We start from the raw sequence: 12,524 nt of genomic DNA on the forward strand, positions 1-12,524 counted from the left end.
AGCACTGTAAAAATTACTCATACAGGGGAAGTTCACAGAAAGGTCCCACTGTGCAGAGCAGGGGTGTCAAGCCATAGTCCTGCAGGCCAAATCCAGGCTTCCAGGCTTCCCCGGAAGGCCACACCCCCTTCCCCCTGACCTCTAAGCATTTGGGGGAGGTTCTGGCTTTGCGCTGTCCCCCCGCCCCCATTCTAAAAGGTTGAAATGCCTCCCCTGAGGCTTCGTTACTGGCAGGAAGAGCTAAAGCTACAATATGCTGGTATTTCGGCCCTGCCCCTTTTGCCTTTGGCCCCTCCCACCACTGGGATGCATCCCCTGAAAGCTTCTTTGAAATTGAATTCAGACTTTTAAGCTGAAAGAGGCTTGATACCCCTGGTGAAGAGCATATGCGTGGCAGGGGAGGAGAACTGTGGCCATCCACTAGGTGCAGTTGTCCCTCCTCTTGAACCTTCCTGATATCCATGTGTTTGATGTAATTACCTTGGATTAGGGCCTATTTGTGAAGCGCTCAATCTACCTAGACCAAATCTGGGCATTCCCTGTCTGGTGTGAGGAGGCAATGCGGCATACACTACGGGTTAAAGTTCCCCCACCGCTCAGGGCAAGGCAGGGATCACATGACCTAGTCCAAGGGCCTTGGCTCCTCCCTTCTGGCTGACATGTGAACCTAAGCCACAGCCTGAATTATAATGCTCTGAGGTTTTACACACAGTGCAATTTTAAAATGATGGTGAGCGCTTACAGGCAGACAGCTAGCACTACCCATAAGTTACTGTGCAGCTACCCCACCTTTTCCTCCTTAACAGATTTTTGTGGGGGTGGGGGATAAAGCAGTGGGTAAATATGGGAGGGTTCCCAGTAGAAGAAAGTAAAATCTGGAGCCCCGCAAAATTCTGTGAACAAAGCAGTGCAACTGCAGGATAAAAACCTTGTCTGGATTCACCCTGTGTTAGTTACTTTGTACGTTATATAATGCTGTGGGAGAGGAACTATGAGAGCCTTTATTAACATTTCTTGTTAGGAAGAGCTATCATGTTACACAAGCAGCTCAAGGAGAGGTCCTCATATCTCCTCTCCCACTAATCTTCCAGTCTATTAAATAACATACAATCCTACTCTTGGACCCATACAACTATAAGATGGAAAGTGATTTCATCCGGTCAGATGCCCTACACCAGCACTGCAACCTCCTTACCCTAACAAATGAACACATTATCATACAGAAAGGTACATGAAGGGTAGGGAATGAATTCATATAAGTCAAATAAGTGAGCCAGAGAAAGATAAAAAGCACCAACAAACAACTTACACCATCGATCTGGCTAGGCAAAGCTGGGTATGTGCGAGAATTTCATTTCAATTCGCTAATCACTCAAACGTCCTCATTCACAACCCTGAATGCGATTGGGAGTGCATGTTCTCCAAAATTGTTCAGAGCAATTCTCAAACTATGTTTGCAAAATGTGTGCTTTTAAAAAATGCACACTTTAAAAAATTCTCGTTTTCACGCTTCAGTTAATGGAGGGAAAGTGCACACTTCTGAAAAATACACTTTTCCCATTCAAAATACACACTTTTCCCATTCAAACGAACTGAGAAAAACTGATCACACACAAGAACAGGAGCAAGCCGCACTGAGCTTTGAAATGAAGTTCAGGGGATTTCGGCAAGTTCAGGCAGCCCTGGTTCTCCCATCTCCAAGCAAAGCCATCCCTGTCTGAATCCAAACATGACAGTAGGCCAAGTACATGGAAGCAAAATCCATCTGTTCATCTTTGCAAAGAAATCACTTTTAAATACAAAGTGCCTGTAAAACATATGATTTTACATGGGGTTTGATCCCCAACATCTCCAGTTCAGTGGCTGAAAAAAAGAAAAGGCCCTCAGACCCTAGAGAGTTGGATTTGTTGACAGTGTGGGACCACATCCATCATTGTCCTGACTGTGTGTGAGATGGCTTCTTATATTCTGAGCATTGCAACAGATATCCTAAGTTCTAATATTTAAAAATCAGCACTTTAAGAGAAAAGGTAAGCCAGTTACAAATCCACTCATGTGCTTCAAAAAAATGGAAATTTCAAGCGAAGGCACCTGGTCTTTCCTTCTCAATAGCAATTATGTTATTTTAGCCCAGTACTCTTCCTCTGCAGGAGAGATTTACCCCAGGAAGAAAATTGCTGTGTATCAGTCATGTCTCAATAAATAAATCTGAAATGGTACTAAGAACATTGATACTTTATGCTAAATTTCAGACTCTTTGGACAAATAGACTGGATTTTATTCTACTGGATTTAAAATGTTGAGCTTTTATAATGGTGGGATGTGGTTTGACCTCTCTGCTTATCTATACAGGCACTCTCATGCCAAGTGTATTCTCATTACATGTGTGAAAAACAGAACCAGTTTGCTTTCAGGTTGCTTTGGTCCCACAAAGAACAGATTTTTAATTCATGCAGACATTGGGCAAGACAGTTATCCTGCAGATCATGATTCTAATAAACGTCTGGCTCTTTTTGTAGAGCAGGGCGGTGTTACAGCGCAGAGCTCAGCCAGAACCAAACAGAATTCCCAGTCAAAGGACTTTGAGGGGGGCAGAGAGAGCAATCTGGAGGACCAGCTGCAAAAGAGGACAACCCAGTTTGCAGCTAAGGAAAAAGAGGTGAGGATGTGACCCAAGCAGCTCATAAGATTAAAGGATCTCATTAGGAAATTAATTGCTATTTTCAAATGCCTTTCAGTACAGATATGAAAATTCTGGATGGCAGTGGGCATCCAATCTCGTATGTGCATCATTCCAGTCTGCCTAACAGATGTCACACTGCCTAACACTCAAATAATAAACGCATTCATTTGAAAGGCTTACTTTTACTCACTTTTTTGCATTGGCAGCATCTGCACATAAGGTATGGAAAAGTGGAAGACTACTAAGATGGATTACTCCATGGTTCACTTAAGGAACAAAAACTGAGACAAGACTGAGTTGTCCAGGGCCCACTAATGAGACTTCTGGTCCTCCACATTCAGTCCCTAACCTTTGGGCCAGTTCAGCACTCATTTCTTGACCAGCGTCAAAGTAGCTAGCTTTCGTGTATTTTCACATCTCAAAAACAAAACACGAGAATCCATGCCCCATAGGTTTCAGTGGAGCTTACTTGCAAGTATGCGTATTTAGAACCAGAGCCTATATATGCCAGGAGAGTAACCTCACTAACTGGAAGCTGTGCTGTGATTTTGGTGAGACTAAGGCTTGAACTGGGCACGACAGTGGCAGATGTGTGTTTAAACCTAGATCTGCCCGATCACATAGAAGAGGGATGGGGAATGTGTGGCCTGCCAGATGTTTTGGCCTACAACTCCCATGATCCCTCACTATTGTCTGTGCTGGCAAGGGCTGATGGGAGTTGCAGTCCATCACCGACATAGAAAGAAGGGGCTGCAAAAATGGCAGGTAATGAGTAAGAATCTTCCCTCCAGCTGCCACTTATCTCCCTGCTGCCCCTCTCAAGCACTTTTCTCCCAGCCAGGCTCCTTCTGATATTGGTGGTGGAGAAAAGCATTGGTGTGTATGTATGCATGTGTGTAGGGGCAGACAGCAGGAATGAAGCTGAAGTTAGGAGCAGGTTTAGCATCCCTTGTGTCCATGCTCCTTACGCTGTTAAAATTAGGCAACCAAGGTTTAAACGTATGGACCTGGTGCACTCGTGCCTATTTTATCCCTAAGCTCAGTGCAGGCAGAATATCTCTAAAGCTACATGTTCTGAGTTTCAAAAAAGCTTGCATTTCATTGTTCCAGAAAGCAAACATGTAGATTATACTTTTATGAAAAGATCTTTGGATGCACTTGCCCACAGTTGTAAAGTATTTTTTTCCCCCGCTATTAAACTCCGATGTGAAGGAGCTGGGAGTTGAATTGCAGACTGCAGTCAAATGAACATCTGGTATCCTAGCCGTTATTAGATTCTGTGATTGTTGGTGTATGTTCCACATCCTGCCAAGAGTCATTCTGAAAAGTACTGATATTTTTAGAATGTTTTCTTCATGACATCATTTTCTTCTGGAACACAGTAGCTTCTGAGTGTATGCAAGACATGTCCTATTGTCTGCTCAAGAGACTGATAAGGACAAGAATAGAAGGGGCATTTGAAAGACGATTTGGCTGTTTTAAGATCACTGCTGTTTGTGCGCTTTCTGGAAATGAAAATTCACAGCAAAGTTCATTTCAGCCTGAACTCAATTCAAATCCAGTTTTCAGTTTTGAAAGCAGAATCCTGGGGATTTACAGAATAAAAAAGTGGGTGAACACCTTACATACCCATATACAAATTCTGACTGGATGGTAACATGCCGTGGTAGGGACACGTGAAGTTAACTGGCAAAAATAATCACCGTGGATTCACGTGGCTCTATGTAACCATTTCAGAATTCTGCATGCCCCACCAGCTGCCTCTTGAAGGCAGCGCCATATTCAGGATTACACTCTGAACATGTGACTGTAATCACTTTGAAAACAGCATTTGCAATAGCATGCCAAAAGGTTACTAACATTGCACAGGATTACAGTGGCACACAACTGGCTGGCTGGCCCTGGACAGAACCAGCACATGCAGGATTTTCAAGAAGCTCTATAGTGCCTACCATGCATTGAAGGCTTGTACGAATTGGCCTTGAGAGAAAAATACTAATCAAAGGAGGGCTATTAAAATAAAGGTTTCACAAAAACTGTATTTGGTCTATGATAAATTCACATTCCCAGCTTATAAAATTTAGTGATATAATATATACCACTAAACCAAAGCTTCTGCGAATAGGTCTGTGTGGGTGGTATGCTCCAGTATTCCAAACCAATTCTCTGTTCACTGATCATTTGTAGATGAGTCCCTTTTGCAAGAGATACTTGGGACAGTTTTCCCATGAGGACAACATGCTGAATTGTACTGCACATGTTCAAATACTGCTATTTCTACATGTACAACAGTCCCTGCTGATTGCTAGGCCTCAGTGCTTAGAAGAGAGACTGGATTCTGTTTCTTTCTGGAAAAAATAGCATGATCAGTGATGGAGAACACTTCTTTAAGTTCATGTCTGTTCACAAGAAGAGGAAAACACGTGTCCCCACTTTGTTCACAGTATCTCCATCTCTAGGAACCAAAAATAATTCAAATTAGATATGCCGTTTTCTGACCTTACATGCTGTATCAGCTTTATTAATAGCTTGAAACAGCAAGGGTTACTTGTGAAGGAAGCCCCAGGTGTATTTTGAGGAATGTGTGAAATGTGGAGTAAGGTGGGAGAAAAGGATAGGGTTAGGGGAATAAATTCTCTAATTTGCTTCAGGATTAGGGGGGCAGAGATGCTCCAGCTACTACCACACTAAACCCATTGGTAACTGCTGCCCTCAAGCTCACTTGGAAAAAAAGCACCTTAGTGAACAGCATTTTTTCTAAACAACCATTTGCTTTCTTGCTCAGGGCACAGATCTGCGTTGTGAACTAGAGGTCCTGGGCGACGACTATCGCAGCTGCTTCACCAAGTTACAGCAGTGTCGAGATGAACTCAATCACTCTCAGAGCCAACAGGCCCAAGTAGGATATGTTTTCTTTGAACAGCCGTTTTGTGCTGCCCCATACTGTTACTATGTAGTCTGCAAAGATATCAAAGCCCACCCTCCTGGCCCCTCAGTATACATGGATTGAACTGAGCAGCTTCAGAACTAAAAATGCACATCCAAGAGGCATGAACAAAGAAGTCAGGCTACAGTGGTTTTTTAAATACTGCACACATTTGATAACAGAGCAAGACTTTATAATTAGCCTGGGCTACACTGAGAGTTTATAAATCAGAGATATAAAGACATGAAAAGACCATTATAGTCCGGAGAAAACACACCTCTTGTGTGTCTGCTTATCAAGTTTTAAAAAATTTTGCTGGAGCTTTGGACTGATGCTTAAAAAGCTGATACCAGCACTAGAAATTGAATTTATTTATTGACATTCCCTCCCACATACACTGAAATAATTCATCAAATGCTAGTTTAAACATGGAGGTTTTTCACTGGTTTATGAAAACAGCTACTGATGGGCTTTGGTGGGCCTTTGAGGACAGTAAGTTCCAAGACACACTACTGAGAAGGCCCTGCCCTATATTTCAGCCAGCCTTAGATACCTAGTAGAGGGCAACTGGTGTTGAGCCTGCTCCCTGCCCCTCAGAGCTCAATAAGCACTTGGGTGATATAGTGAGAGATGCTTCCAAATATTTCCAGAGCCCAAACTTTGAGTAAACAAATATCCTTTAAATGTATTTATTAGGATACTTATACCCTGCCATTTCATTGCTGTTGGTACCTTCAAAGCTGCTAAATAAAATTATAATAAATTAAAAATGATAAAAATTGAAACCAATTAAACAGCAACATAATTAATAGGACACAAACAATTGGGTCCAGAAGTCAACAGGCAACCAGTGCATTCTCTGCTCTGTGTCTACAGTATGAAACGATCATCTGCATTCTGCGCAAGGTGTCGCTTCCAAACTTTATCCAGGGGTAGTCCCATGTAAAGCAGTGAATTGAGAACATGTTAAACCTAAGCTAAGGCTCTATTTGTACAATTATTCAGCATGTGGTGACTACTACTTATCAATTTTTTTCATGCAAAAAATCCCAACTTCAAGTATAACCTGATGGGATCTGCACTAGCGGTGACTGACCAAGAAAAAGATCTTGGGGTTGTGGTGGACAGACAGCTCAATGAAAATGTCAACCCAGTGTGCGGCCACTGTAAAACAGGCAAACTCCATGTTAGGCATAATTAGGAAAGGAATTGAGAACAAAACTGCCAATATCACACTGCCCTTATACAAATCTGTGGTGCAACCACACTTGGAATAATGTGTACAGTTCTGGTCATCACACCTAAAAAAAGATATTGTAAAGCTGGAAAAAGGGCAGAAAAGGGCAACTAAAATGATCAAGGGGCTGGAGCATCTCCCCTATGAGAGAAGGTTACAACATCTGGGTTTAGCATGGAAAGAGGGTGACTAAGAGGAGAGATAAGAGGTGTACAAAATTATGCATGGTGTGGAGAATGTGGATAGGGAGACATTTTTCTCCCTCTCTCATAATACTAGAACCCGGGGTCATCCTATGAAGCTGATTGGTGGGAGATTCAGGACAGATAAAAGTACTTCTTCACACAGCGCACAGTTAAACTGTGAAATTTGCTATCACAAGACATAAAGATGGCCACCAATTTGGATGGGGTTAAAGGGGGTAGACACATTTCTGGAGAAGGCTACTAGTCCCAATGGCTATATGCTACCTCCAGTATTGGAGGCAGTATGCCTAGGTACACCAGTTGCTGGGAAACATGGCCTAGAGGGTGGTGTTGCACTCAGGTCCTGCTTTTGGGTTTCCCATAGGCAGCTGATTGGCCACTGTGTAAACAGAATGCTGGACTAGATGGACCCTTTTTCTGATTCAGCATGGCTCTTCTTATGTTCTTATGAAACTGCTCCAAACATGCACAAAACCCAGATTTCATTCCATTCCACAGGAAGTCAAAATGTGAGTTGAACAGTGGAGAGCCAATCTTGTCTCATAAGACTTCAGCACAAACTGAAAAATCCTAGGATGACCATCTCGGATCAGAGAGAGATACAGGGGAATGCAACTCTTTCAGGATCACTATATTGGTGCACTAAGGCAGTTAAGAGGGTTCCACCCTCAAAGGCAGAAATCCTTTTAGACATATAGATAGCTCAAATATAATGCATACTGAGCGAACATGGGAGATTCCAAACATCAACCCTCCCACAAGCACACCTCAGTGATGTAGAAAGAAGGGTGCACAGTCTGGACTGTATGCACAGAGAACTCATCTTGTGACTCAGCATGGTCACAAAACATAACCCACATTAGACTGCAATTCATTCTTTGAAACCACCATATGCTGAAAATGATTATGTTAATAGGTTCTGAACTTCAGCATCAAGCCAGTGGGTCTAATTTTTTGGCTTTGCAAAGTGGGAAAAAGAATCTGTCCTCAAAACTCACTTTCAACACAGGTATTTCCTGAGTAGTCAAATAGAAACGTAGGCCTCTTTGTAATAAAACACAAAGTGCCAGCATTGGGCAGGCTTAGTGTAACTATTTGAAAAGAGGGAGGAATTATGAGTTTCTATCAAACATATAATTTATCAGTTAGGTTTTTTATTTCATTAGGTTTCATCTTTCTTTCAGAGACGACATGGCCACTGGATCCCTCTCCTAATGGTAGTGACAGCAACAGCTCTGGTATCTTACTTAGTCAACTTTATACCCTGAGTATACTTTCTCTCTAGTTTTGCTTATGTTACCCACTTTGCATTACGACATTCTAAGTTACCTACAGAAAGTGCATATTTTTGCATTGAACAAAATGTTTTTAATTTCTTAAAGAGTTTTGAACTGCACACTCTGCTAAAGGAGTTTGTTTGACCGCTTATGTGTTTATTTTTTTAAAAATTAAAGGCTATGTTACAAAAGGTAGCATGTGTGTCTAGTGTATTCTCAAACCACACTGTTCTGTATCAATTGATATAACTGTCGGTCTTACACCTTGGGTAACGTTAGGCTTCCCCAATCCAGTTATGTGCTGCTTGACCACCTAGAAGTCAGGATCAATGCTCAACCTGGCTGGTGAAAACCAGCAGGATTCTTTGCAGTTGGGCTGAACAATAGTTCATTCAGATGACTAAATGCAGGATGGCCTCAATACTGTGGCCATAGGTACCACCTTAAAACATCTAGCCTGAGTATAGACTCCTTAGCAGATTGGTGATTAATGGAGAGCCCAAGAGCTGCTAAAAGAAAATGGTGCCGGGGGGGGGGGGGTCTTTCCTTTTCGTCGTTTGGAGCTACACTTCCCAATTTGTTCTTTGAATCGGAAGAAGTTCCAAAAAACAACGGTAACAGTTCAGTCGGATGCTGTGAAGAAAATTCTGTAGGTGCCTCTGGACCACTGTTTACATTTACAAGGCCACTGCCGCAACAGCCACTACGTCAGTTGTGATAGAGAGATCCACAAAGTCCTTTTGAGCTTTAAAAGCATCCTTGAGGTTTTCGCACCATGCATTGAGGCCTGTTTTCATGGCAGGATACAAGAGTTCCGGGATACTGAATGAATAAAATCGGACTCTGAAATTACTGCTGAACTTACAGAATGTGGCTTGCACAGTGAACACCCTCAGTGGGGCTAGAGAAAGGCAATTATCAAAGCTTTTCTGGGCAGCAAAGCTATAAGCTGCCGGATAGCCAAGCAAAACTCCGAAGAGAGTGCAGAGATTCCATTCAGCAGAAAAGACTGCACTGGAGGAAAGCATCCGGGATGTGTCTGCTGCCAGTGCTTTCATATGGTTCAGTATCTCAGACAGATGGCCTTTTATTAGATTGGTATCTTCTGGATCACAAAGGCAAGGGCATGTTCTGGAAGCAGAAACATCAATGAAGGGGATGCTATTTTTAAGCAGGATTGTCTCCAGCCACAGCAGCATACTTTCCAAGTTGATTATCAGGATGTTTTCAGCTACGCTCAGAATGTGCAGCCGGCATTGAAGATGACTGATGATCTGAAGCTGCTGAATGTAGCTCAGGATCTGAGAAATCTCAGCAGAATTGTAATCATACAGGAAAGCTGGTTTCAAGCCAACAGCTACAGCCAGTATCTCTCCAGCCAGTTTCAAGGAAGCCAAGGGGGACAAGCCTTTCTTCTTCCCTATTCTAAGGTGATGCTGAGCTGTAGCAATGACCTGTTGAGGGAAGGGCTCTGCCATTCCCATCTCCAGATGGGAATGGTTCCTTGAGGAGGAAAAAAGGCAGGATACAGATGTAAGAAATAAACAAAACGACTGGGTTGACCCAGGGAATTCCTGAATCGCCTCGCTGCCCTCTGGCCTTTAGCTGTCTGCTACTTCGAACAGGTTCTAGGAGATAATAAAGTAACAGTAATTAATATTGCTACAAGCAAAAACACCCAACTTTTTTAGCCTTAGGAAAAAGTCTGGTAAGTTAAGCTAACAGTCTTTAATGGTGGAGAAAAGTTTTAAAGGTTCAATTGTGTGCTACCTACCCTAAGCCCATTATATAAAACTAAAACCTATTTACACATATCAGCTTCAGAAAGCAGAATGAATGCTCAGCCTGCCATACCTGGGTGGAGTCAAACAAAACCCAGAACATTGTAACATCTGCTAAAGCAAATGTGTGTCATCTGCAACCCATCCCGCGAGCTGTCGCCAGTCTTCTATTGCTGTATGGTTAGTAACCATGTCTCTGTTAAGAGAGAGACCACATAATCCAGGCCATTTCATAGCTCCAACTTCAAGTCCACATTTTAGTCACACCATGGTCAATGACAGCCTGTTTTCTATCAAGAAATTAGGCCATGTCCTCCCGTGTAATGTAACCGCCTGGGATTGTATATTATCTAGAGGCTCCTCGGCCCTTCGCTCAAGGCCAGGTGCAGTCCTTGTTAATTGGGAAGTGCTAACAGCTGGAGCTGGTGGGGGAGGAACACCCAGGGGCTGAGCCAGTGATTGGCTGAAGGAAAATCGGCCCTGGGTTGTCAGGGCTGGGCTTTAAAAGAGGGCTGAGGTAAAGGCATGTTGTCTCCCTTTGTCCTGGACCTGCTGATAGCTGGTTGTTATCCTAGGAGACCCATACTTATGTATGTTAATGATAGGCCAGGTAGCTTTATTATTTTGCTTGGGTGTGTATTCATAAAGCTCTCTGTGCATGTTTAAGCAATTTGGCTTTGTACTCTTTTGCCCAATTTGCTACTTCCATTCTTCCCTTTCCCTGTACCCCATTTATTTTTGCCTTAATAAACCTTTATCCATCCTTTAGTTGGTGTGACTTCTCTGCATAACTTCAGTGCCTCTTGGCTTAGAAGGGTGGCTACTGGGTATTTGGGGGGACTAGAAGGCTGGGTTTGGCCAGTCCTATTTTGCAGGAAAGCTGGAATCAGTTCTAGAGCATTCCTACCTTTCAGGAAGGTTGGTGCTGGTTCTGGCAATCTTTCACATACTCCATTTTAGAACTCTTGTTACAGCAAGGATAAGATTGATTTCAATCTTTGTGTGTATGTGTGTATTTTAAAACTATACCTGTGTATACACATTCAAGTTGTGACTCCTCTGGTTTGAGACATACACCAATAGAAGACTGGCAACAGCTCCCAGGATGGGGCGAGTCCTTGTTCCTTAAGGATATAAGAGAGCCAGTGTGGTGTAGTGGCAAGAGTGTTGGACTAGGAGCTGGGAGATCCGGGTTCTAGTCCCCACTTGGCCATGGAAGCTCACTGGGTGACTTTGGGCCAGTCACAGACTCTCAGCCCAACCCACCTCACAGGGTTGTTGTTGTGAGGATGAAATGGAGCGGAGGAGGATAATGTAAGCCGCCTTGGGTTCCTTGCAAGAGGAAAAAAGGCGGGGTATAAATGCAATAAATAAAATAAATAAAATAAAGGATATGTCCAGAGCAGCTTTCACCACATTTAACTTTCCTCCCTCATTGTCTCAATATTGTTTTTCATGTACTTCCTTTATACAAGATTTTCTGTTTAGAATTGCAAGCTTGGGAAACACGTTGTTAATAAACACTGATCTTGGGCAATTGCACTGCTGCAAGATGAATGGGGCAAGTTCAGCATTATCATTTATCATGGGCAGCATAAGCTTTCTTAGACCACATTTACTTCATTATTAACCTCAGTTGGCATATAATATGTATACACATACAGATGCGGTACAAAGGGTGGAAGGGTCACTGTTGATATAAAGTGAGACCAAAGTCCCAGAAAGGCAAGAGATAGGTACGCAGAGCACAAACAAAAAGTATATCCACTGAAGAGAGCAAAAGATCCAATTATACCCACCCCCATCTGGTCATGATTTGGCAAAACAAATTGATTAGTGCACACGAACATCTAAAAAGGGGTTGATCGTGCCCACTGTTGGAGAATTTTTAAGCCACCTGCTTCTCCCCTCTCAGTAAAAGGACCAGAGACGGTAGTTTGAGTGGATGTTTTATTCAATGCAAACACCAAAGTGTGGTACAGTCAAGAATGGCTCAAGACTGGACCCTGAACAATTAGCTTACATGAAGTTTTATACACACATGAAAAAATACATGGACAGGACATTCCACACCACTCTGATTGGATCTTTTGCTCTTTTATAAGTAGATCTTATTTTTATTTGTAGTCTGCATAGGACTGCAGTCCAGTCAGCATCGCTTAGATTTTGCCCCCACTTTGCACTCTGCCAAGCTTTCCTTTTCTCTGCATAGTCATTGAAAAAACCACATCACGCTGCTGACAAAGGGAGCCCTGCCCCACAGAAGCTTACGCCATGATGAATTCAGATCAGACTTCCCCAACATGCTGCCCTCCAGATGGGTTGCACTACAACTTCCAGCATCCCCAGCCAGCCCATCTGGAGGGCAGCATGTTGGGGAAGGCTGGCCTAGTCTTTAAGATGTTGCTTTTGCG

The 12,524-nt window shown here is 42.9% G+C and overlaps 2 protein-coding genes across 13 annotated transcripts in view; one reads left to right on the forward strand and one right to left on the reverse strand.

Annotated features, from left to right (window-relative positions):
- The window catches only part of TRAF3IP3 (TRAF3 interacting protein 3), a 46,063-nt gene extending 37,540 nt beyond the window's left edge, over nt 1-8,523 (forward strand). For 11 of the 12 annotated variants that reach the window (XM_084853415.1, XM_084853424.1, XM_084853419.1 and 8 more), the window contains 3 exons: nt 2,520-2,659; nt 5,469-5,582; nt 8,237-8,523. In XM_084853415.1, the coding sequence (XP_084709541.1) occupies nt 2,520-2,659; nt 5,469-5,582; nt 8,237-8,320 (338 nt within the window). In that variant the 3' untranslated portion in view covers nt 8,321-8,523. Of the gene's footprint in view, nt 1-2,519; nt 2,660-5,468; nt 6,349-8,236 lie in introns of those variants that run through there. The other variant, XM_084853414.1, reaches the window with a different exon arrangement.
- C4H1orf74 (chromosome 4 C1orf74 homolog) lies at nt 8,409-9,908 on the reverse strand. Its single transcript, XM_084853428.1, has one exon. It carries the CDS (start codon nt 9,811-9,813, stop codon nt 9,007-9,009), a length of 807 nt encoding a protein of 268 aa, XP_084709554.1. The 5' UTR covers nt 9,814-9,908; the 3' UTR covers nt 8,409-9,006.
- Nucleotides 9,909-12,524: the final 2,616 nt, after the last annotated feature.

Source organism: Heloderma suspectum, chromosome 4 (assembly GCF_057233095.1).
Source record: "Heloderma suspectum isolate Gila_16-S chromosome 4, 16-S_ref, whole genome shotgun sequence".
NCBI lineage: Eukaryota > Metazoa > Chordata > Lepidosauria > Squamata > Helodermatidae > Heloderma > Heloderma suspectum.